Source organism: Mustela nigripes, chromosome 16 (assembly GCF_022355385.1).
Source record: "Mustela nigripes isolate SB6536 chromosome 16, MUSNIG.SB6536, whole genome shotgun sequence".
Classification (NCBI taxonomy): Eukaryota; Metazoa; Chordata; class Mammalia; order Carnivora; family Mustelidae; genus Mustela; species Mustela nigripes.
The window spans coordinates 11238840-11265331 of record NC_081572.1 but is presented as its reverse complement, the minus strand read 5'-3'; the positions used below and the strand labels follow the sequence as shown (position 1 = coordinate 11265331).

General features: G+C 49.3%; 1 protein-coding gene across 1 annotated transcript in view; it reads right to left on the bottom strand.

Annotated features, from left to right (window-relative positions):
* Positions 1 to 25480, bottom strand: part of WIPI1 (WD repeat domain, phosphoinositide interacting 1) — a 33239-nt gene extending 7759 nt beyond the window's left edge. The window contains exons 1-8 of the mRNA XM_059381117.1: positions 25302 to 25480; positions 19578 to 19660; positions 17586 to 17755; positions 12591 to 12687; positions 4336 to 4433; positions 3662 to 3754; positions 2911 to 2981; positions 2197 to 2304 (exon numbers count right to left, since the gene is read on the bottom strand). Coding sequence (XP_059237100.1) covers positions 2197 to 2304; positions 2911 to 2981; positions 3662 to 3754; positions 4336 to 4433; positions 12591 to 12687; positions 17586 to 17755; positions 19578 to 19660; positions 25302 to 25381 — 800 coding nt within the window. The 5' untranslated portion in view covers positions 25382 to 25480. The remainder of the gene's footprint in view (positions 1 to 2196; positions 2305 to 2910; positions 2982 to 3661; positions 3755 to 4335; positions 4434 to 12590; positions 12688 to 17585; positions 17756 to 19577; positions 19661 to 25301) is intronic.
* Between the last annotated feature and the right edge of the window lie 1012 nt (positions 25481 to 26492).

The window sequence follows — 26492 nt, the reverse complement described above, 5'->3', positions numbered from 1 at the left end:
CGGTCTGAAGCCCCAATTACGAACTCAGATGAAGACAGGGCTGAAGCAGGGCTTGGGGTCACTCCCAGCAGCCCAGCCGCCCTCCCGTGCTCCGCACTATCACACCAGCTCCTGAAGAGATCTGGGCTCTGAGAGGAGATAGGAAAGTCCAGAAAACAAATAGAAGCTCTAGGGAGACCATGCAGGGTCAGAAGAACTACAGGACAAACACTGAGCTCTGGGATGCCCATGAACAGGGGTGGACATTCGTGGGGTTCCAGGCAAACAGGAGCTGGGAGGGAGCAGCCCCTGCGGTTTCCGACACTGTCGGGGGAACGAGGTTTCGCAGGAAAGAGCCTTGCACTAGCCTGTGGAGGGAAGACGGAGCCAGGTCTGAAAATCCTTGGCACTTACTGACTTGGTTGCTGGAACCCTTGGATGGAGTTTCAGAGGAAGGGGGGCAGAAGCCAGGTACGGGTGTCGGACACACACTAATACATACACAACAGGAGTGGGGGACGGTGTTGGACAGACACGTACTACACCAAACAGCCAGAACGAGGCCGGGCACGGTATTTGGAAAGTGGGTGGAAAACGGATCTTTCTCGTAGACGTTCTACCACATTAGGAGAATTAGTTACAAAAGAGGGGCCTCTCTTGGGACAACTGTGAAAGTGTGGAGGCAAGTCCCTGGGACGTTTCCTAAACACCCCTGGAGTTTTCGCTCTGAAGATCTAGAAGCCTGGGTGGGTATAAAACTTGCTACTTCCATGCGGACCTTGGGACTTGTACACGGGGACCAGCTTTGAGCAACACACAGGACGGCTCTGAACCCCAGCTGACTTAGGGATGAAACTTCTCCCACCTCCCAGGACTCCCGTGGTGAGCCGAGGGAGGCCGTGTGTGAGAAGACTCTAAAGTGCAGTGCTCTATCGACGTACGAGAGTCATTGTCATTGCTAACTCCGCCATCTGCCTTCTGTGTGTAACCGAGCTCATCGCTGACACCTCGTGTTTCCATTTCCTATCACGGCACCAAAGAGGCAGGAGACATGAGGCATCTGAAGTTCTGAGGAAGGTATGGACCAGAAGCTACGAGAAGCTACCAGAAGCAGGACCTTGACCTTGGGGAGAGGTCATGGACAATGGCTGGTGGGGAGGAGAGTCCTTTCCAGTGTGAGGTATCTCCAAGGGTAGGCATGGACATGCCCACAGCAGGTAGTTCATGCTACGTCTATGTCCGAGTGCTCACAGCTACGGCGGAATTCCTAGGAATGGCCCCAAGATTCCATGCCCCAGTCCCCAGAACATGTGACGGTGACGAATGAGCCCTCCAGTGACTGTTATATGGCCCAGATGGCCGGAGGTAGGGAGATTACCCAGCTGGGCTTGCTCTAATCACAGGAGCCTTTAAAAGCAGAGAGGGCTACCCACCTGGTGGCAGACAAGGAAGGCAGAAGGCCCAGTTGGAGCGCTCCAGCGCACAGGAAGGGATCGGTGCGGCACCGCTGGGCCGACAGCGAGGTGCCGAAGGAAGCGGGTGCGCTCTTGAGCACAGACTCCAAGGATGCGGGCACCTCACCGCTACCACCGCATCGCCTGGGATTCTTACCAGGAATGGGACTCGTTTGGAAGAGGGCTCTGAGCTCCAGATAAGAGGGGGGCTACCTGCCACGGGGATTTCTGCCTTGTGAGACCCTGGGTGGAGAACTTGGCCATGGGGTCCTGGACGAGCAAACGGTGCCATAATGACCATGTGCTCCTTGAAGCCATGAAGTCTGTGGTTACTCGTTACAGCAGCGAGAGGAAACTAATGTCCACACCCTCGGCTGCAGTTTAAGGCACACTGTGCTCCAGCCACTGGTGCAGCCACCGGCACTGGGAGTGTCTGCCCGCGACTTTGTGGTGGGCCAGACGGCGGAGATGAGCAGACTACTGTGCCAACAGCTTCTCCTCGGTGCAGGCACTTGCTGAACACTTCGGCTCCAGGGAACTCTCTTAGCCCTCATGACATGCCCAGGAGGCCTCGGTGATCATTTTGCACCGAGGTACAGGAAGACTGAATTACCCGCCTGGGTCTCCTAGCACAGGGCAGGGCCAGGGTGTAAACTCTGGGGGGTGGCCCCGGATTTCGTGTGTCCTTGCGTGACACCACCCCGTCGGGAAGACCTACCAGGAAGGCCGGTCCACGCGGGTTTGACGTCTGGCGCTTGCTTACCTGTTAGTGAGGTGCTCCAGCTTGAAGATGTGCACGGTCTCGGTGTTGCTGGAGGCACAGAGGAACTGAGAGTCCATACTGAACACGAGCGAGCTGATTGTCACATACCTGGGAACACAGCGATGCAGAGACAGACCAGTGAGCCAGAAAGGTGAGGGTGACTGCTTGCTGGTTCAAAAACCAGCTTTTTAAGAAAACCCGATGTGTCCTGGAGAGTCTAGGTATTCTCAGATGCCCCGACACGGTGTCTTTCACATTTAGGAATTCTTGCTGGCAAGATTCGTAAGGGGTCCTGGTCTCCAGCAGGAAGAAACAAGGCGCGGCCCCTGCCTGTCATCTCAGACGTCTTCTAGCTGCTCGGTGCACAGATCCAGCTGCAAATGCCACAGCCACTAGGATCCCGGCCCATCATACTTGACAAATTGCTTCTGGACAGTGACTCGTTCTCTCTCACGTCTCCTTTGCTAGCGGCCCTCGCGCATCAGAAAAGGGCTCCCGTGGGGCTCCCCTGGGGCTCCAGTGGCCGAGGTCCTGTGCTAGAGCAGCCGAGTTCTCGGGTCTGCTGAGCACCCAGCGAGGCGTCTCGGGCAGTGACCCTCCTCCAGGGGACAGGAGGGCACAGAGCCGCCCCTCCCTGCTCCCCCCGACCGCCACCAGCCGTCCCCTGCGGGACTTGGTGACTACCGCAAAACAGGCTTCACGGTGAACACAGACCTTTTCATGCCTCTCCGAAACTCGTAGAGCTTTTGCCCGTCCGGTACAGAGAACACCCGGATGACAGTGCCCTGTAAAAGACAGCAGGTGCACACTTCATACCATTAATGGCTTCGTACCCAGATGTCCCTTCAGAGAAGAGCTTGTTTTCTTGGTTTGGAACATCTGTCTCCGAGGAGGAAGCACAAAATGTCAGACACAGAGGCTTTTTTGTGTGTATACTGCTGTAGAAGTAACTCTTGGACCGTGTGTGCAACACTGTTTCTCTTTTCCCTCCCCGCCCTAGGCGAAGGCTTGGCAAGCTTGGATGCTGGAAATGTTTGCACTTGCTAGAATGTTCAGTCTCGGCCTCTCAAAAGACACACATTTTTCACGGCATTTGAGGTTCAACTTGATCACCTTCCCTGGCCATTCCAGTCAGAAGAGATCAATCTCACACAACATATTGTTGGCACCGTTTAGTAAATGCAGTCTCACTGAGTGTCAAGGGGGACCTGCACGAACGTTTCTCAGTAACACCCCAAGTGTCCGTGTCAAGTGTCCCATATCTTGCATAACCCAGGCCTTCTGCCTGTTGAACTACTGCGTATGTATCTACACAGCACGCGTGGGGCAGAGGTGCCCCTTGGAAATGGATTCCAAGTAGGCCCAGGGACCAGCCAGTCCCCGCGTGTCCGACCTTCGGCCCCGACGGGGTCGTGCAGCACAGCCCTGATGGGACAGCCCGGTGAAGGCGCAGCGACACACTCACCTTTTCAGAGGCGCTCGCTAGTTTGGAGCCCGAGGCATTGAAGGTGATGGCGGCCAGCGTGCCCTCGTGGGCAGCAATCGTGCAGACTGTTTTCTGTTGGTGACACGGGAAGGCGGATACTGATGCCGGGGAAGCGGGAAGACACATTTCCTCTCCCTCCCCTTCCTCTTTTCTTCCAAGATGTTCCCCTCATCTGCTGGGCTCCCTGCCTCTCTCTCTCTCTCGCCCTCCACCAGGCCGTATAAGCTCTGTGTCCTATTCTGGGCTATCGGGATTCTGCCTCTGTTTCCACCCCTCTTCCCGCCCTCGGGAACACGGACAGCCGGCTGCATGCTCAACGCGCCGTGATGCTGCCGCTACTTTTTGGGGACGTCCCCCAGCAATCCTGCCCTGCTCCCTGAAGCCTGAGAGAGCAGAGGGCCGAAACGGGAAACATCTGGGCACTGTCACCGTGACACGGCACAGCACGACACCTTCCATCTGACCCTGGGCCACCAGCTGGCGGGCAGTTTCCACGACACTGTCTACATCTGACTCGGCCTGATGTGCTGCCTCATGTGTGGCTTCTCCCCCCGCCTCCCGCTTCCCCCACCGGGACAGAGCCTGTGCAACACCTGCCGATGACCTCACAGCCGAGCAGGAGGGCTGCGTCTGCTGGGTCGCTGCCAACTCACCAGGGAGTGTCCATCGTAAAGCACAATCTCGCCTGTAGTCAGGCTTCCAGGGTAGGCCACATACGAATTGGAATGGTTGATAGAGAGGGCGCACAGACCTGGCAAACAAGGGACAGCAGATGAAAAGCAGTGTCCGAGGGAGAGAACAAGCCTGGACAGGGCAGCGGAAGACAGCGTGGCCTCAGCGCCACCTACTGGCGAGGGGAGGAACGGCTTAGTCGATCTTCCAGTGGATTATTCTTGCAGTAAATTCACACTTGACATTGGCCGGCTCCTCCCCGCAGGAAAGCAGTTAGAACTCAGAACACTGCAAAAGCTCTTCTTCACGTTTTACTGCAGGGCTCTGAAACCGTGTCTATTTCTCTTTCATTACTCTCTAAGGCTATGAGAGAATTTACTCTTCATGGAAATAGGTCTTCCTACTGCAAACTTGGCCTTCCTACAGGTGACCACCTGCAGCTGGCCAGTCCTATCAGGTTGGAGGACCCAGGAGGCGGAGGGTGAGAGGAAGGACCTATTGAGAGACTGTTCATTTCTAAGTCAAATGTCTGCCTCGATAAGGGAAATGGGCAAATCCAGAGACGGAAGATCCTTTGAGGGCTGGATCCTCCGTGAAGATGGGTGGGTGTCTGCTATTGAAACAAAGTAAAGAAAGAGGACATTTTGGATTTAAGGTGCTTCGGCAGTATTCTGGAAGAGTAAACAGCCCATCACAGCACTGAACTGACATAAATAATTTTTCTTTATGAGGAGACTCAAGTTTTGGGGTTGGGGGGGTTGTTCTAAAAGTATTTAGGTAAAGGATTTTCACAGCCATAGCTGGGTTAATAGTAGAGGTGTGCGTGTGACAGAAGTGAATTCAAGGAGTTGTCAGAACTGAAAGCATCATCAGAATAAGAACTCTGAGATTAGGCCAGAGAGATATCTTTTTAAATGAAAAAAAAAGCAACTGACATCTTTGTTACAAGTTAGTGTATATGTGTGTACACACACACACACACACACACACACACACACACACACACATTTTTAAAGTAGGCTCCATGCCCAGTGTAGAGCCCAATTCAGGGCTTGAACTCACAGCCCTGAGATCAAGATCTGAACTGAGCCAAGAGTCAGATACTTAACTGACTGAGCCACTCAGGCGCCCCACAAGTTAGTCTATTAAACGGGTTTCTAACACTTGTGTAAGAAAAATTCACATCAGGCTAAAATGTACCCAACCTAATCTGTTGGGGGAGGAGCAGAGGAAAAAAAAATCTAACATTGAGAACGGAAACCAAGGTCCTCCTTCTGGCTCCCTGGCTTTGATGAGGACAAAGCTAGGGCTGTGCTCTTATCACTTGAACCGTGAGAGGAAAGTGACTAAGTGCAGAGCCCTTAACTGCACGCTCTGGCATCCTGTAACTCCCACCTGCACAGGATCCTGCTCAGCCCCAGCCTTAGGGAGAGAGTCTAGACTCTCGTATCTTCCCAGTTTTGCTCTGGGAACCTGAATTCCCCCATTTCATCTGGGCTTCTTGCAATCCAAGTGCAATTTCAAGAGCAGCTAGCAGGTGGAAGGCATTCTGGTCTTGTGAAACAGAAGGCAAGAGCAGGGCAGGTCGGGTTGGCTTGCCTGGTGGATTCCCAGAGGGCTGCGTAGCAGAATAGGCGGTCAGACTGGACACGGCAACTTGGGGGGGGTGGAACTTGAGGACCACACCAAAGAGTTTAGATCTTACAAATGCAGTGGGTACGTGCCGGAGGTTTCTGAGCACGTAGGTTTAAAAAAAGCAGTGTTAATCAAAACCACAATGAGGTACCACTTCACACCCACTAGGATGGCGATAATCAAAGAGACAGATAATTGGAAGCCTCCTCCGCTGCTGCTGGGAAGCTAACACGGGGCAGTGCTTTAGGAAACAGTCTGGCGGTTCCTGAAAAGGTTAAACACAGACTTGTCGTATACGCCCCCAATTCTACTCCTAGGTATATATACCCAGGCGGAATGAAAACACCAGCCACATGAAAAGCAGTATCGTTCATAAGATTCAAAAAGGAGAGACAACGTAAACATCTATCAGCTAATGAATTTGGGTAAACAATATCCTTACGATGGAATTTACATGCTCTAACACGGAAGTGACACAGAAGACCACATATTACATGATTCCCTTACATGTCACATCCGGAATAGGTCCATCTAGAGAGACCAAGTAGATTAGGGTCACCTGCAGCTGGGGGCATGGGGGGTTGGTGGCTAAGAGCTGTGGAGTTTCTTTCTGGGGTGATGAGAAGGTTCTAAAATTGACTGGTAAGGGTTACACAACTCTATGAATATACAAAATGTTACTGAATAGTGCACTTTAATGGCATGAGAATTATAGCTCAACAAAGCTGTTAGGAAAAAAAAAAAAAAAAAAAAGCAGGGTTTTAAGAATATCTCCTTGGCAGAGATGGGCTGAGGACACAGAGTCAAGATCCAGGTCTACCATCCACTGTGTGACTCTGGCTGGCTTATCCGTGGCCTTGTGAGGTCCACCTGTTTATTATCCACGGCAGGACGGAGCCGCCCACGCTGACCCTTCCAGCTTCCACATTCTAAGATGCCAAATCTTCATTTACTTATATCTTCCATCTGAAAATATTGAGGACCCTCTTCGCAGCAGGGAGAATTAGGAGGTCTTTGAGCAGAAAGCTTGGACAGGTAACTTCCAGTGGCCCTGTAGAGTTTTTTTTTTTTTTTTAATTAATATTTAAATGTATACACAGAATAATGGACATTTTAAAATTTAAATTAATATGCAGTGTCATGGACGTACACGATACTAGTTTTCTGATCCACAACATAATGATCAGATATTTGTCATCTCGAGGGAGTGATGGTCTAATAACCTTCGTCACCATATAGAGTTATAATTTGTTTTTTCTCGGGACGAGAGCCCTTAAGGACTAATTGTTGTATCAACTTTCAAATATGCAATATGGTATTGTTAACTACAGCCACCATGCTTTATGTTACATCCACGTGGCTTATTTATTTTATAACCGGAAGTTTGCAACTTTTGACCCTCTTCAGCCATTTCACACGACCCCCCAAGACCCCCCACCTGGCAGCCACCAGCCTATTCTTTGTATCTTTTTTTTTTTTTAAGATTCCACATCTAAGTGAGATTGCACAGTATTTGTAGTATTGGTCTTTCTTTGTCTGACTTAACCCACTTAGCATAATGCTAAGATTTCCTTTTTTTTTTTTAATGCCCGAATCACACTCCCCTGTACCTACGTGTGTAGCACATTTTCTGTATCCACCCATCCAGCAGACCCGGGTCCTTCCACGTCTTGGCGGTTCTAAACGATGCTGCTATGAACATGGGGGTCAGATTATCTTTCCGGGTTACTCTTTTCATTTTCTTCAGATAGACACCCAGAAGTGGCACTGTTGCATCATGGGGTAGTTCTATTTTTAATTTTTTGAGGAACCTCCATCCCGCTTTCCGCAGTGGCTGCACGAGCCGCCGTCCCGCCCACGGCGCACGGGGTTCGCTTCCTCCACATCCTTGCCAGCACGTTGGGTCTCTGTCTTTGTAATAATAGCCATTCTGACATTCTTTTTTTGTTAGAGCGTAAATATCCCAGAAAGGAAGAAAAGCTTAAACCTAACATCGAACCTTCTGTAATATCTGACAGAGAGTGGGATGGCGCTAGGTTCTAACAGGGAAAGGGTGACTCTGACCCGTAACTGCTTGTCTGAGAGCTTTGTCTCCGATGCCGGCCGATCCAATGAATTTAGCCAAGGGATCCCGCACACCAGCCTTCTTGGACTTAATGAAGGTCCCCAGAAATGCTCAACACGAGTTCCTTCGGTTTCCTGTGGTCCAGTTCTCAGACAAATCCAACCAGACAAATCCATACAAGAATGCATTTCTTTCCTTCTGGAAGCCTCCAAGGAAAGCATCGAGAGCTTGCTTTCAGGCTTGGATATTACCATCCTACCCATCTTCTGTTCCCCTGACAGGCAACACACAAAGCCTTCTTCGGGAAGGAAATAAGCCTTGTCTCTGATAACAGTTTATAATAGAAAAGTCATAGTGTAAAAGATCTGCCCAGTCCAGTAAATATAAAGTAAGAGAGAGAGAGAGAGAGAAAAGCACTCGTTATCCTAAAACCCAGAGGCTCTTCACTATTCTCAATATTTGCACATAATTCCTTCCAGTCTTTTTAATTTTTTTAAAAGATTTTATTTACATGACAGAGAGATCACAAGTAGGCAGAGAGGCAGGCAGAGAGAGGGGGGAAGCAGGCTTCCCGCTGAGCAGAGAGCCAACGCAGGGCTCGATCCCAGGACCCTGAGATCAGGACCTGAGCCAAAGGCAGAGGCTTAACCCACTGAGCTCCCCAGGTGCCCCCAGTCTTTTTTCTATATAGGACTCAGGTTTTTTGTTTTGTTTTGTTTTAAAGATTTTATTTATTTATTTGACAGAGATCACAGGTAGGTAGAGAGGCTGGCAGAGAGAGAGAGAAGCAGGCTCCCTGCCGAGCGAGAGCCCGATGTGGGACTCGATCCCAGGATCCTGAGATCATGACCTGAGCCGAAGGCAGTGGCTTAACCCACTGAGCCACCCAGGCGCCCCATAGGGCTCAGGTTTTGATGTGGCTTTTTGATTTGTTTTAGAATCGACACACAGTCTCATAAATCACTGTCAGCTGCAACTTCCCTGAAATTGTTGGGCTGTAATTCTTCTGCAGTTGGAACAGAAGTGCCTGTTATCAGTGCGAGAGCCAATGGGAGCGTCAGCAGGAATCAGGAGGAAGTCCTATGATTCTAAATCATCCCCACCTTGGTATTTATAGTATGACTTGACAAACTTAAAGCAAGTTAACAGTGATTTATACCCTGCAGTTCTCCCTGGGTTGAGTAATGTCTCAGAAGATACTTTCCAAGTTTCAAAAACAGAAAATCTCTGTATTTGCGAGTGTTCTAGGTGACTGCAAATCAGAGCCATTTACCCCAGCCGTATTACCCTTTCCAGAAAGAGCTCTGGCTGGGGAATAAGCCACTACTCTGTTCGATTACACGCACTGCCATGTGGTATAGACAGCTCCCTCGGTATTCTGGAGAAGGTCGTAAGAGCATGGCACAGCCGAGATCTGCAGTTGGCAGAACTTATGAGAAGCTCTCCCCCCTCACTGCTCAGCACACAGACCGCTGTGCTGGCAGGAAATTAACTTCGAGCCCCGTCTGGCCAAACCCTTTAAAGGAAACAGCCTGCAGTCTTTGACACAACGGGAATGGCCGTGACACAGACAGACGCAAGGAAGGAAATTTACAGCTGCATTAGAGACAGGTATGAAGCCGTGGTAGAGCTCTGTGTGTGTCATTTATTTATAATTCACTAGGTTACAATGTGCTCAGCATCCGTGTGCTCCTGCCCGTTGGACAAGGGACTTTGTTTCCCTTGTGTACCGATGAAGCACGGATCAAATCAAGAGCCCAAGTTTCCATCTTACATTTTTGTTAAGAAAATAAATGAGATGGGGCGCCTGGGTGGCTCAGTGGGTTAAAGCCTCTGCCTTCGGCTCAGGTCATGGTCCCAGGGTCCTGGGATGGAGCCTCACATCAGGCTCTCTACTCAGCAGGGAGCCTGCTTCCTCCTCTCTCCCTCTGCCTGCCTCTCTGCCTACTTGGGATCTCTGTCAAATAAATAAATAAAATCTTAAAAAAAAAGAAAAGAAAATAAATGAGAGAATGAGAACAAATAAAGGAGATGCCTGGCCTCTGGAAATTTTACATTTCTGGGTCTGACGGCTCTGAGTCTGCTGAGTGAGGAACTGGTCATGTCTGGGTGGGTGTGACTTTGACCGTGGCTGGGCTGGGGAAAGAGCCGAGCCTTTGCTCTCGCTGCACTGCTCTCTGCCTGCCCTCAGTTAATCCACCCCAAAATAACTTTGTGGGATAACCATTATCATCTCTCTCTTCCTGGAGAACAAAGGGAGCTCAGGGGAAGCTGAGATGATAATTATAAATTTCAGGATTTGAAAAATTCTTGGGCTATCTCTCCCAAAGGCATCAAAGGTGTCAGAAGACATATTTTGGTCTTTCGACCCGCCCGTGGTCTTTCAGAAGGAAATGCTAACTCTGTCCGTGGATCCATTCATAACGTTTATCTGAGACAGAGGAAACACCTCCCACTGTTTCTAATTTTTCTCGAGATAAAATTATTCCTTTACAAATAGCACCCATTGTCTCTAACATAAAATACAAAAGGCGCACCCTTGCAAACCTCCTTTTCTCCCAGTTTAAAGTGCAGAAAGAAAGGCAACCAGTGACTTATCCGAGCTGAGGAAGACAGGTCCATTTGCTAGAAATTAAGAGCGGATGGGGAGAAACTGCTTTTCCTGGGAGGAAAAAAGGCCCAGTCCCGCAGGCAGACGGAGCTGTCTTGCTGGCTGAGTGTGTACGGGCAGAAGCAAGGGAAGGTGAGTGCAGCGCTAACACACGGACCCCCAGGTCCCCGGGCTGGAGAGGGTCCTGACTGCGCCACTTCCTATCTCCCCAGAGAAATGGAGAACCGAGGGAGCTTCCAGCTTCCTAGCCACCTGGATGGCCCCTTGCCCAAATCCATCAAGGTCCAGATCAGATCCACTCCCGCCCTGAGTTCTGCTTCGATTCGGCAGCACCTCTACTAGCAGCCCTAGCAGAAAAGCACATCTTCCTTCCAGCTGTCTGCACCCACAGTCCCACCAGGGGTCCTGGCCCTGCAAAGTGCGCGTCTCTGGGGACTGGTGTGGCTACATTCTGGGCCCCTGGTGGGCTGCACTTCTATCTCTACCTGTCAGCGCCCTCTGTCGGCCAGGGCACGTAGTGCATCTTCAGTACATAACTTAACAGACCATTTCAACCTCACCTTCCTAGAACAAAAACCTAACCATCTGCAGCTCCTTCACTTACCATCTTGCATTTTATGAAATATGCTTTAAAGTCGTTGTCTCTCAGAATTTTCTAAAGGTCTCAATGGCTTTGACCTTTGAGAAAATATTTTTCATGGCAGAAATTTTATTTTTATTTTTATTTATTTTTTAAAGATTTTATTTATTCATTTGACAGAGATCACAGGTAGGCAGGGAGGCAGGCAGAGAAAGAGAGGGAGAAGCAGGCTCCCTGTAGAGCAGAGAGCCTGATGCGGGGCTCGATCCCAGGACCGTGGGATCACGACCTGAGCCAAAGGCAGAGGCTCTAACCCACTGAGCCACCCAGGTGCCCCCATGGCAGAAATTTTAAAGCGCCAAGGTCGACAGGAGAGAAGGTATGCATATAACCTAGGTTTATTTTATAGGTAGAATAGAGAAGAGGGGAGGAAGCAGGAATAGAAATTTTACCGCAGGGCGGTCTGTGAGCTGGTCAGTTTCACAAACACCAGCTCCTGTGATTCTCAGCTGATCCTGCCAGATGGGTATTCCCATCCTATTTTACAGGAAAAAATCTGAGGCCCAAAGAGCCTTGGTGACTTGGGGTAGGCGATACAGACCTTGAAATTCAGCAAAAGTCGAAGAATTAGGAAACTGCCATAAACAAATTCGGCTCACAGACATTAACCTGAATCTCTGCACACGCCAGCTGTCCCAGCGCGATGACTCCCCACCCTCCCAGCCAACCAACGGCCGCTTTCTCGTTTACTTCCCGCTTAGTGAGTTCCCACGAGTCCTCTGCGCTTTCAATCCACCGAATCCAATCTGTTCCCATTCTTACATGGGGGACTGGTTCAATAGTGTTGTATCCAAGGGGTTTAGTGAAGACCAGTCTCCCAGCACATCACCCACGTCTAGAGATTTCATTGTAGCTTCATAAAACACATTCTTTGGAGCCTTTCTCCTGCTCGTGCAGGCACACCAAGTCAAAACCTGCTCCTAATAATTACACCTCCTCTGTACTGAACAACCACAGACAATAATTAGGGGCAAACACTTTTTAATATCAGATGCACAAAAATCTCCTACAGGTCTACCTTAAGTGCCTTGACACCCTTGCAGAGAAGGGGTTCCAGAAGAAAGGGGTTTGTCAGAGGCCGCGGTCCTGAAGGGTGTACAGCCTAACATAACTGGGATCCGCCACCGTGAAGAAAACCTCCAAAGCAAACACCACTGAGACTCAAAACCCACCCAAACACTGCTTCAGGTTTTTGATGGAGGGGGGGAAACCAGTCTATGAGAGGAGAAGCTGGGTGTGACATCTGGGGGTGGGGGAGGGCATCTCCCCTGATTTCGGAGCTCACCTGTTGGGTTTGCAGGAATATCCAGGATGGTCTTCAACAGCTTCATGTCCTTGATGTTGTGAATGTAAATGGCCTCCTCCAGGCACACCAGCAGCCTCTGCAATCACACATACGCATCAGTCCACTGGGCAGGCTCCTCCGAAAGGACCCGACCAGACAGACATTGCTCATCCTTCCCGTGAGCCCTAACTTGCTTCTAAGCCTAAAGGAGGATGAATTTTGATGATCAAGTGGAAGATTACGTGGAGGGATGCCCGTGTATGCACGCACACACATTATCCACCTGAACAGAGGCACACAATACAACTTCTTAAAAAGTTTCCTTTAGAAATTGAGATTTTTTTTTTTTTTTTTTTTTTTTTTTGCAGGGCGGTAGGGGGGTGTGTCTGGGTGGCTCAGTTGGTTGAGTGTCTGCCTTCAGCTCAGGTCATGATCCTGGGGTCCTGGGATAGAGCCCTGTGTTGGGCTCCCTGCTCAGTGGGGAGTCTGCTTCTTCCTCTTCCTCTGCCCCGCCCCCCGTGCCCTCTCTTTCTCTCAAATGGATAAATAAAATCTTAAAAAAAAAAATAGAAATTGAGATTGTGTGTGTGTGTTACTTTCCTCTCTTTAGAACAGGGACTCCTGAACACTTCCTGATCAGACTCCCTTTGCCATGTAGGGCAATTTTGGGTAAATGTTTGGTTTATATTCCTATCAGACGGGCTCCCTTTCAATGTTCATAACAAAGTCACCCTCTTACACAGCGTGGGATTCTTTTTTAAAAAATTTTACTTAGTTACTTGACAGAGAGAGAGAGAGAGAGCGAGCACAAGCTGGCAGAGTAGCAGGCAGAGGGACAGGGAGAAGCAGGCTCCCTGTCAAGCAAGGAGCCAGACATGGGGCTCGATCCCAGAACCCCAGGATCATGACTTGAGTTCATGGCAGTCGCCTAACCAACTGAGCCACCCCGGTGCCCCATAGCGTGGGATTCTTTACTCCCTCCATATCTCCAAACGTAGGTTTTACTCCCTTGGAAGAATTGCCAGATTTACCTTCATTCCACTCAACTCTCCAGCCCACTTCTGCATGCTCTCTCCAGCTCTGATAAAGAGACCTGGAAAGCCCTTCTGCTCTCATGTGCACCCCCAGTCCCAGGGTGCCCCCCAAGACCATCCCAGTGACCCCCACCCTCTGCCCTGCCCCAGGCTCGGCTCCTTTCTCTCTCCAGCACAAGGAGGCCCTTCACTTCCTTTTCAAATGAGGCTTGTCAGGTGTAGAGCTTCTTCCCAATGGTCATGTTCTCTACCGAGTGGGAACAGGCCACGGGGTTGCCGTTGGGTGTGTCAAGGAACGGAATGCAGAGCTCAGTGCAAGTGTGGATGCTGGGTGTGGGTGAGGGGCTCTCGGGAAGGACTTTTTGGTTCGGTGGCTCTTTCCTCACTCAGAGCAGCTGCCCACACCCCCTGCATGAGCTGACTTGGCTTCCTCTAAACTAGTGGTTCTCAGGCTTTGATGAGCTTGCCGAGCACGTAAGGGGCAAGGCCCGGCCTCTTCCTGGAAATTCTGGTTTGGGAGGTTTGAAACAAGTACCCAGGTCATTCTGAAGCACACCTGAGTTTGAGAGCCTCTGTTCTCAGGCCAGATCCTCTTATCCCAAAAGACAACACTTGGGAAGGAAGGCACCTAAAAATACCACAAAAAACCCTGGTTGGTTCTCCTCCAGGGGAAAGCCTGCCCTGCTGGCTTCCCAGTATGACTTCTCACAGCTCAGAAAATGGAGACCATCCCTTATATCCAGCAGAAAAAGAAAATGTAAACACGTTCCTCAATTTTAATTAAGGCTCTGTGGGGTCACAGGCCTGGGTGCTGAGGGGTTAAAAAAAAAATTTCTAATAGGGTCTCAAAATTGATGGCAAACATTAGCGTTTCTCCGTGAAACACATTCCCTGATTTGTCTGAAAACTTTGCCCTTTACCCACACTTTCTGTGCTTACGTTCTTAGGTTTCTAATAGGCTCCTGTGTCCCCACACCCAGTCCCCAGGACACGGGGTCCTCAACGCATGCCTCCTGTGGTACCAGCCTCTACACCAGGCTCATCCACCTGTCTGCCTCTGTGCCACCAGCTGTCAGCCGCTGGCTGTCGTGTGGCCCAGTCAGTGAATCCCAGGTCACCCCTGCTGGCCACGGACAAGAATTAAATGGGACAGAGGGAAACGGAGAGAAGAGGAGGAGGCGGCACCGTGTCCCGAGTTCCCATGCACGCAGGCTTCCAGGGCCGGCCTGACCCCGTAAACTGCTCGCTAATGACCAGTTTTCAATCCTAGCTGAACCCTGGGTGCGCCTTCAAGTCTGCCCGGTCACCTTGGTTCTCATCAACTCTGCTAGGATTTAGAAGCAATAACTCCTTTTCCCGATTATAAAAATACTGATATCATCTCTCCTGAGCACCAGACTTAGGTATAGATCCAGAGGCTTCAATCCAGCGAACACCCATCTGGATAACCAGGGCCCTCAGAACAGACGGCAGGAGCACTGTCAGAGTTCACCTATGGAAATACGCCGGGTGTGCCGTCTTTATTCTGCAAGATACGTTTCCTCCATTGAGGACGAGGGGCATACTATTAACCGATAATGAAAAATAACAGAATTACTAAATGTGCTTCCTTTCTACATATTTAGAAGAAAATAGAGATGTTTTCTCCTCATAACTCCCTACACAAATCTTTGATGGTTTCCTGTTGTTTTTAAAAAAGGAACCTCACTGCCAGAAGACCCGCTGAACCCCACAGCAGGTAGGATGCGCAGCTCTCACTCCCGTTCGTTTCCTGCAGGGGGCGGCAGAGTCTGGGCCTCCAGGGACTGTGGCCGGGCAGTGGGGGCTGCAGCAGGTGCCCAGCCCCAAAGCTGCCAAGGCCAGAGCCTGCACGTTCTAAGAAAAGCAAACCCCAAGCACGTTCCAGACTGTTTCAAATCATCTTCTTCGGAGAAGAAATGCTAAGGAGGAGAGAGATGTCTGAGCGGGTTCCAAAGAGCTGGCCGTTGACAGCGGGGTCGCGCTAGGAGCACTTAGGTTCTAGAGGAGCTGGGGAGGAGAACCACAACAGTCATGGATGTTACACTGAGGACAGGGTGGCAATCGAAAGGCTAGCAGACTCAGACCCGTGAGTGATCCTTTGTCCCATTTGGTAATAAAAATGTCAGAGAGCAAGTAAGAAAGGAATGAGAGAAATAAATTCTATAGATAATATTTGAGAGTTCCGATCTTTACAGGACTTTGACCTAAACAATCTTTTTTTTAATAGATTAAAAAAATTTTATTTGAGAGAGAAAGAGCGTGCATGAGCAGGGGGAGCGGCAGAGAACACGGAGGAGAGACAAGCAGACATCCCGCTGAGCCGGGAGCCAGATTCAGGACTCGAGCCCAGGACCCTGGGATCCTGACCTGAGCGGAAGTCAGACACTTAACTGACTGAGCCACCCAGGCGCCCCTGGCTAAAACAATCTTAAAAAGACAATCAGGTGCCAAAAACGGAGATTTAATTTTTATATACTGGCTATCACTGCATGCAAAGACAAAAAGTTTTGCAATGAAATTTAATGTGCTCCCAGCAGATTTCGGAGAGAGCCCTTGAGCCAAGAACTGGGCTTAAAAACCTTCAAGCCGAAAACTCTCAAAGCCTTTCCCTCCCTGGCCAAGAGCCTGGGCTTATTTCCTTCTTTACTCCTGCTCCTTACTTAAATAGCCTTACATGCTACTTCTCGGGCTCTTATCTTCCACACTGTTCTACACAGACGTAAAAGAGTATCCGCTCAAAGTAGTCGACCAACTCAAAGAAACTCTTTCTTCTCATAAGCCGAAGGGGAACTCTGTCTCATTTGTTAAAAAAGTTATTAGCGTCCAAAAGTTAGGTAAGAAGAAGACAGAAGAAAACATTATCCTGGAGAAGGCAGTGAATGACCTCCACCATCTTGGGAATATTTAATTGAATAGAAAGGTCTGCAAGGTCATATAAAGAATATATCCGTTTGTTTATTTATTTAACAGGCCGTTGGCAAACATATTCATGGAGCACTTTCCCCCCGGGCACTGTCTTTTCTTACCAGGCCTGTAGCAGTGAACACAGCAGATACAGTGCCTGCCCTTACAGGATTTAGAACCTAATGAGTTAAGGGGAGATTCTGCTAATACCCCCAAATATTTATTTAAGGAAAATTTCTATTTTTAATGGAGAATGTTTTCTATATTTGAGATAAGAATAATCCTTCCTGGGTCACCTGGGTGGCTCGGTTGGTTAAGTTGGCTCAGGTTAACCTGAGCCATCGGCTCAGGTCATGATTCCAGGACTCTGGAGGCGAGCCCTGAATCAGGGTCCCTCTCCCCCTGCCTGCTGCTTCCCCTGCTTGTGCTCTCTGTCTAATAAATAAATATAGATATAGATCTTAAACAAGCAAACCACTACAAATAAGATCTATAAGGGTGAGCTGGTGGAAAGAAAGTGGGGAGCACGAGCCTGGGGACCTGGATTGCAGGGAAAGCCCAAGGAGAGAGCAAAAGAAGGCTAGTTCTAGAACTGCCTTCAGAGCTAGCCGGGGGTGGGGGGGGCGCGGGGCACGCTCATCCTTAGGGGCTTCATTCTGAGAAGCACTGCTGCCCGTTGGCAGTGGACGCCACCATCCAGGGTCCAGACCAGGGAGAGATGTTCTTCTGCGAAATAGCTCACGGGACAGTGTCAGAGCCAGATTTCCACCCAGCCTGCGTCCAGCAGAAAAGGGTTCACTCCACCAGGGGCCAGTGTTCGAGAAGGGACACGAGGCAGAAGGACCCGGGAGGACACATCCCTGAAACTAGGGCCCGGAGGAGGCTCACCAGGTCCCGGTGATACGAGGCCCGAGTCTTAAAATCCCTTTTAGAATTGGCTGCGTGGGTTAGCGACACTCGTCTCTACAGACAGTCATCTCGTTCTTGGGTGCCCACGAGCAGAAGCCTTGCAACCCGAGAGACCTCGCCCACGTACCTGCCGGTTCAGGCGTATGGACAAGATGTTGCTGGAGTAGCTGTAGTTACAGATCTCCGTGCCTTTCTTGAAGTGATAGACGTTCATCTGCCGCGGCTTCATGTGGCTGACCACCACGACCAGGCTGCTGGAGAACAGGCGCTCCACGATGTAGACATCCGGGATCTCGTCTGGGAAGGAAAGTGGCCCGAGGTGACGCAGACTGCAGCCTCCCCTGCCACCAGCCAGGGGCCTCCAGGTCTCGCTGATGGGGTGCCCTCCCTGAGCCCACCGCATTCACCACGATTTTCTTCCCCCCTCCGTGATGCTCTGTCTGCTTCCCAAGGTAGCAGTTCCAAAGCCCAGTCCAACACCCAAAGAAAATGCGAGTGACCAGAACCCCGAGTCAGGTCTTCTAGAGCCTCCCCAGATGCCCTCTGGGAGCTACAGTCAGCCCTCAGGCACTGCTGTTTGCTGTGGAACACATTTGGGAGGTTTGGACAATCTCAACCCACCCTTCCTCCGCGACAGGTTTCCAAGGAGTGTCTGGTCAGGGGAACGTCTGATTTCAGAATTCTGGTCCCTGTTGCTGAGAGGTACTATGGGTAAGGCCATGGCTTGGGGGGCAGTAACCTAGTTAAAGCCGTAACCCCTCCCCATCTTGTGCTCCCTGGGCCTCTCCGCAATCTCTATCTTATTGAAGACGATCTGGACTTCTGTGTCATGACCAGGGAAGTACTTCCACACCCAGGAAGAAGGTAAAGAAGTAAGCCCATAGGTGGACACCTCCATGTTTTTCTGAGAACATTCTTTCTGTATCCCTGCCTTCATTGTGTGTAGGCAGGTCCCCTAGGCAGTGACATAGGACGGAGACAGAGTGAAGTATTCCCGAAAATGGGGTAATAAAAATAGTATCTTACAAGTATATTAAAGACCCAAACTATTTATTTATCAAACCACTTTCTTTCCAGGAAAGCTAAAGATTGTGTAAGTGACAACAAACTATTACCGACCCTGAAAAAATAAGAGAGACACATTTCTCAGCTGCATTGTTTGGTGATATTCATTTGAAGGATTTCAACACCTTCAATATGAACTACGTGAATGGGATCGTATTACTTTATTAAAACAAAGAAAATATTTCCATGACTGAATGACCGTTAGTGATATTCTACAGTGCCAATATAATGGCAAAAAAAAAAAAAAAAATTGTAAGTGATCTTCTGGTTTGACAATTATAAAAACTGACGGCTGTGCATAAAAGTATATGAAGAAGTGTGAACAATATGGTTTCAAATAAAAGATTTCTTTCTGGGGCACCTGGGTGGCTCAGTGGGTTAAAGCCTCTGCCTTCAGCTCGGGTCATGATCCCATGATCCCAGGGTCCTGGGATCGAGCCCTGCATCGGGCTCTCTGCTCAGCAGGGAGCCTGCTTTCCTCTCTCTCTCTCTCTCTGCCTGCTACTCTGCCTGCTTGTGATCTCTGTCTGTCAAATAAATAAATAAAATCTTAAAAAAAAAAGATTTCTTTCTTTTTTAAAATTTTATTAACATATAATGTATTATTTGCCCCAGGGGTACAGGTCTGGGAATCATCAGTCTTACACACTTCACAGCACTCACCATAACATATGCCCTCCCCAGTGTGCATCACCCAGACACCCCGTCCCTCCCACGCCCCTCCCCTCCAGCAACCCTCAGTTTGTTTCCTGAGATTAAGAGTCTCTTACAGTCTGTCTCCCTCTCTGGTTTCGTCCCGTCAAACAAAGGATTTCTTAACAGAAAAAGAAAATGTTACCTAAGATATTGCCAAATCTAAGGGCTTACTTGTGGATGTTTTTTTTTTTTTTCTTTTTTAAACCAAGTGGTGGCAACGATTTATATTTTAACCTGAAAAATATGGACTCCTTCAGCTTGACAGTTAAGGGAGAAAAATGCAGACAGGTCAGGAACACCACAGATTAAAGTCTAGAGGGAGGATTTGGTGTCCCTGCGAGCTCACGCACGCACTTACTGCTTCCATGGACTTGGTCCAGTTGCTCCACAGAACTCAAGGAGAACAGCTTATAGCCGGCTTTGGTTCCGATCGCTAGGGATCTGTGGAAGATAATGACAGCAGGGGAATGACAGGAGGCACCGCACTCCGACCACAAATCTGCCCAAGACAGACATTCTTTCCCTCCCAGTCTCACGGTGGGCAAACATCTATTCTCAGGTTTTTCGGTATTTGATAACATCTGAATAGTTGTCTGGGGGACGGGGGGGGGGGCAGGCATGTTGAAAGGGAAAAGGGCAAAGACAAGGAGAGACACAGCGTTGCGAAATGGGCAAGAGATGTGAAACTCATCAAAAGAAGTATCAAGCCTACTGGTGCCTGTGCTTCCCCAACCAGGCAGAAATAGGAAAAATGGAATGTTGGAGAATATTCATCCTGGCACTACTCCTAACACGAGGAGGGATCTTGTGGTTGAGAGGGACTTTACCAAAAGGTAAAATTTTTTTTTTTTTTTGCTTAAAAAATAAATACACCATCATAGTAGGTTTAGTCATTAGTAAGTACGGTTTAATGGATGCACCCTTTCATTGTTTTCCATAAAAGCATCCCAGATACTTCATACCAGTAGTTCTCATCCCCAAATGGACATTAAGTTCATGTGGGAAGCTTTAAAAAAATATTGGTGTTTACTCCTCCTTCAACCCTGAGCTTTTTAATTAGGTTAATCTCTCTCTCTCTCTCTCTCTCTTTCTTTCCTACCCCCTATCTCTCTTTCTCTTCCTCTCTCTTTTTCTTTTTTTAGTTCAAGTACTCCCATGTGCAGCCAGGGTTGAGAACTCTGCTTTCTACCACATTCCACAAAGCTAGTATCACAACCAACCAACAAAACAAAAACTAAATACTCATCTGGAACAATATGGGCTAAAAACAAACAAACAAAAATACCCAAAAATGTATTTTCTTAATTTTTCACTTTCAACCAATAGAAAAAGACAGAGTGTCGACCCAGGTGAAAGCAAAGGGGTGGGTTTTGTTCAGGAGCTGGGATCTCCATCCAGCTCTCTCCTGCTTTGCCTTCAGTGCCTCGGTGGTGAGGAAAATCTTAGCCAGAGCACGCTGAGAATGAGCAGTCTGACCTTGAGCACTTCCATCCTGAGAAAATGGAATGTCAGAGCCGAAATGGACCTTAAAATACTCCTACATGGACCTAAAAATTAGCCCAGCTTCCTCATTTAAAAGTAAGTATTTGCAAAGGTGAGATTTGCTCTTCACAGGGAAGCATATACAAACATAAGCAGTTTACTGGGGCAAGCCTGGAGGCAAGGCTCTCATTTCATACAAAAAATCTTTTCAAATAAAAAAATGAGGACATCACATGATTTTCCGTGGAATTGTTTTTTTGGTTTTTTGGGTTTTTTTCCTACCCAAACATCTGTTCTTCCCTGGAACACAGGGATAGGAGACTATGGTCAACTTTTAACTGGGAAGGGAGTAGCTAGTTTCTCAGCCATCTCACCGGCTTGAGGGGGAAAGTGGTGTGCTAGCCCTTTGCACAAGAGCAGCAGTGTGCCCAGGACAGGGGTCTGGCACCCAGACTACAGCATTAATGGTGACAAGCAGCTACTCAAGAGGCAACCCAGCAGCATCTAAAAACTTCAAAACACAGCTACAAAACAAAACAAAACAAAACAAAAAAAACACAGCTACGGGCAAAAGGGTGAAACTGGATTACTATCTGATACTCGTATACACGTGTGAACGCAAAGTGGATTCAACACTTGAATGTAAGACCCAAAGCCATAAAACTCCCAGAAAAAAACACAGGCGGTAAGCTCCTTGACATGGGTCTTTGAGATGTTTTTTGGACCTGACTCCAAAGGCAACGGAAACAAAAGCAAAAATAAACAAATAAGACTACATCAAACTAAAAAGCTTCTGCACAGCAAAGGAAACCACCAATAAAATGCAAAAAAAAAAAAAAACAAAAAAAAAAACCACCCACCGAATGGGAGAAAATATTCGCAACAAGGGGTTAGTATCCAAAATATATAAATTCACCTAACAACCAAACGACCCCCAACCTGATTAAGGAATAGAAGAGGGTCTGAACTGACATTCTTCCAAAGAAGACACAAGGATAACCAACAAGCGCCCGAAAAGATGCTCAACGTCACTAATCATCAGGGGAAATGGAAATCAAAACCACAATGAGATACTGCCTTACGCCTGTCAGAATGGCTAGTGTCAGAAGGTCAGAAATGACAAGCGTGGGTGAAGGTGCGGAGGAAAGGCAGCCCTCAGGCGCTGTTCATGTGAGTGCAACCTGGTACAGCCTCTCTGGAAAACAGCACGAAGTTCCCTCAAGAAATTTAAAATATAACTACCCTATGATCCAGCAATTTCACGTCTGGGTATCCTTCTGAAGAAAAAATGAAAATACAAATTCAAAGAGATATAGGCAGCCCTATGTTCTTGGCTGCGTTGTTTACGGTAGCCGATATATGGAAACTATGTAAGTGTCCATCAGTGGATGAATGCATAAAGATGTGGTGTGTATGCGGCACACACACACGCGCGCACACACACACACGCTTCTCAACTGTCAAAAAGAATGAAATCATGCCAGTTGCAGCAACACGGTTGAGAGTACTATGCTACATAAGTCAGACAGAGAAAGACAAATGCCACATTTCACTTACATGTGGAATCGAAGAAAAACAAAACGAGCAGAAGAAAACAAAACCCAGACTCATAGTTACAGAGAATAGATTGGAGGTTGCCAGACGGGAGGGGGGTGGGGGGGAGGGCTATGAAATTGGTGAGGGGGATCAGGAAGTACAAACTTCCAGTTATGAAGTAACTATGTCATGGGGGCTAATGCACAGCATGGGAAATACAGTAGCTAACACTGCTCTACTTTTTTTTTTTTTTTTAAGATTTATTTATTTGTTTATTTGACAGAGAGAAATCACAAGTAGTAGGAGAGGCAGGCAGAGAGAGAGAGAGAGAGGGAAGCAGGCTCCCTGCTGAGCAGAGAGCCCGATGCGGGACTCGATCCCAGGACCCTGAGATCATGACCTGAGCCGAAGGCAGCGGCTTAACCCACTGAGCCACCCAGGCGCCCACACTGCTCTACTTTTGTAAGTTAACAGGTGTTTATTAGACTGACTGTGGTGACCATTTGTGTATACAAATGTTGAGTCACAATAGGTCATACACCTGAAACTAATAGAACACTGCATGTCAATGATACCTCAACTTTAAAAAGCTCCTTTGTATTCCTATGATTCAAAAAATGTTTTCAAATACACTTGGTAGTCATTACCATTTTTAAACTTCCTTCACACAAATATAGATGCGTTTAGTAGCAAACTGATTTTTGCAAACAAACTTGCAAGGAAAAAAAAATGTAACGAGAGTCTTGTGATATTAACCAAAAGATTTCTGGCAATTTAAATTTGGCAATTTAAAATAATTTTCAAACATAGGCCCTGCTCCTAGAACAGAAGGATTTTATACTATTACTATTATGCTTTAAATGATGGATCAATGGCCACAAAAAATGCTGAATCGAGGAATTCAAACTATGACTTTATTTTACTCATAAGGCTTTCCTGCAGGAAAACAAGTTCTCACCATCTCTCATAGGAATAGGGGTTAGGACAAATATACACTGCCAATCAAATGAAAAAAAAAAGTACCCAAAGTGTCTAACATAGTGCAAACATGAAGCATGATCAAAGAAGTTTAGTTGTAATACTGTAAAACTCAGCCTGTACTTAAAGAAAAAAACACACTGGTAAGCCTAAATGCATTAGTAAGGGGCTTGATTTATTTTAAAAAGTTCAATGTCATACCCTCTGTGGCTCAAAGCAACTGACTGTGACAAAAACTTTTATTTATAGGTAAGACAGAGCTGTCCAGCAGAGCCTTCATCCAAGAAAACAGAACTGACAGTAGAGACAAGGAAATTTACTTTCCAAGCACCCAACAGCTTTGAAAACAACATTCTTACCCAAGTGCTATAGAAAGTTGGGACTCAGCTAGAATAAAAATCAACATCACTTAAAAAAAAATCTAATAAACAATACGACAAAGCAGAATTTAGAACATTTACTTCCAGTAAGCAAACTGACTCCCCTCCTTGTCCTGTGTTCAGTTGGGCAGGAAAACATTCTGGCATTTATTTCAACAGCCATCCTCTCTTGCAAAATGCTACTTACAAAATGACAGAATTTTATCTACACCATCATTTCTGTAAACTGCTGGTTTCAACCCATCAGCTGATCTTAAAAACAGTTCAGTGAGTTACAAACACCTTGAAAAGAAGGGACCCCCCAAGGAGGGGGTAAACACTATTTAGTGAATCACTTTTCAGGGATGTTCTATGTATGTGGGGATTAGGAAATGTTGTCATATGTATTTCTTCTTGTGGACTGTGGTTAGGAAAAAAAAAAAAAAAAAAGCTTGAAAGTCATTCATCTAACCAAGCTGTCCAGCTACCAGATTACCCGATTACACATAGTTTTTTTGGAACAAAGGCATATTGTTTGGCACAGGGTGTTTTTAAGCAGAAACACAAAGGGAATGAAAGCCAGAGTTACTTATGGTACCGGCTCGGCCTTAATTACACCACTGCATGTTCAATATTAGCACAGCCCCCGTCACTGGCAGCCAAAGCACAAGCGAGAAGCCGGCTCCCAACAAGCAACACAACAGAAACTGGTACAGCAGGAAGTGGGAAACTGGAAAGCGGTCATCCCTGCTTGATGCTCTGGGTGCACATTCCTAAGCGATTATTCCATATGGTCCTAGGGACCGGCGTCTAACAATTCCATGAAAAGAGGCAAGGGAACAGGCGTTTGCTTCCAAGGGACTGAATCCCTGAGATGTCCGAACCACAGCTCAGCCACTCAACTCTCTGGCCGAAGTCCAAATGGGCACCTCGAAGTGAAATATTAAAAAAAAAAAAAAAAAAAATCCACTCCCAAAGCAACTGGAGCTCGTGCTTCTCCGAGAAGGCAGCCTGGGCCGGGGAAAAAGGCTCTAGAACTCGGAGAAGCAGAGGCTGCCTCGCCCGGGGAGGAGGGAGGGAGGGAGGCTTCGTGCAAACGCTGAGAGCGGTGGAAAGGTTTCTGACACCCCGAGCCCCGCAGGCGAGATGCCTGGAGCTGGGGCTGGGACCGGGGCTGGCCCTGGCCGCAGGGATAGGCTGCCTCTTTGTCCCAGGCCCTGCCCAGATGCCACGTTGAGATGCTCAAGGACAAATGGGAAAGTTTTTCCTGTATTCCCATCTTCCTGGGCCCCAACAACCTCGCCTGGGGTCGGCTCGCCACTTCCCCCTCCCCTCCCAACCCCCTTTGTTTTTGGCTTCTCCTCCCCCTCCCCCAGACCCCCCGCTCCGGTCGCGAACCTCTGCCCCCCCCCCCCCGCCCCCGGATTCCGAAGCCTTCGCCCGCCCCACTCCGCCCTGGAGCTCTCTCCCTCCTCGCTCCGCCGGCCGCTCCTGGCCCTCGGCCCGCAGCTGGGGAGGGGTGAGGGTGGAGGGGCTCGACCCCCCCCTCCGCCGGGGGAGGGGGAGCCCCCGCCAGGCCGAGCCCGTCCCGGGCCGCCCCGGCCGCGCCGCCGCCGCCCTCCTGGGGCGCAGGCCTGCGCCTCTCCGGCTCGGAGCTGCCGACAGGACGAGACCCCCGCTCGCCACTTTCTTCCCCAGCTCCCGGCCGGGCAGCCGCCGCGGCTTACGTGCAGTCCTGGTTGAAGGAGAAGCAGCTGAGCGCCGCCTCGGCCCCGCCCGGGGGGCCGTCCGCCGCCTCGGCCTCCATCGGGGACTCGACCCGGGGGAAGCCGCAGCTCCGAGCCGGCGACAGCCACCTCAGCAGCCCGCTGGCGCCGGCTCCGCGGGCCGGGTCGCCGGCCCCCCTCCGCTCCTGGCCCCGCCCCGTTCCGCTTCGCTCCGCCCCGTCCCTACTTCGCTCCGCCCCCCCTCCCTAGGCCCGGCCCCGACCCTCCTGCGGGTCCCAGCCAACCCTCGGCGCTGAGGGGGCGGAGGCCCCACCCCCGGCCGCCATTGGTTACGAGTCCACGCCCACGGCTCCCCCCTGGGCCAATGGACGACAGCTGCGGGAGGAACCGCTCCGGTGTCGACCCGCCCCCGGCTCGGTGAGACGGCTCTCCATTGGACGAAGGCGCATGACGCAAGGCTGCAGGCCACGTGGTGGTGTTGTCATTGCCAGATGCCGCGAAACGGGAGATGGCGAGAATGAGCGCGGCTGAGGCCCGACCCCTTGGCCTCGGCGGGACCGGTGGTGGAGCTGTGGCGGGGGCGGCGGGCGGACGCGCTCGGTCCACCCCGCCCAAACCCCTGTGACGAGTAGCTTTCCGTCTATTAAACTCGTAGAGTTTAGTGGAGAGCGTGAGACGCCAAAGCCCCACCCTGTAGTGGAGTCTTCAAGCTGCTCAGAGAAAAGTTTCCAAAATGGGGATGCACAGGCCAGACCCGAAGTTACCTTCCCGCCTGCCCCGCCGTGGGAGGCCAAGCGCTGTCTTCGCTGTGCCGATGATCTCGCTGGATTTTAAAAAACAGGAACAATGTTTTCTGACCCATGTTTAATTTTTTATTATTTTTTTAAAAATTTTATTTATTTATTTGACAGACAGAGATCACAAGTAGACAGAGAGGCAGGTGGGGGGGGGGTGTGTGCAGGCGATCCCAGGACCCTGAGATCATGACCTGAGCCGAAGGCAGGGGTTTACTTAACCCGCTGAGCCACCCAGGCGCCCCTCTGCCCCATTTTTAAAATAAAGGGTCAACTGAGCAGCTAAATAATCTGTCCAAAGTAACACAACAGATGGCAGAATGTGGATTTGTCCGGTATCAAGACCCGCTGCGCACCAAACCACCTGCTGGGAAATTTGGCAAAATGTAGTTTGGGG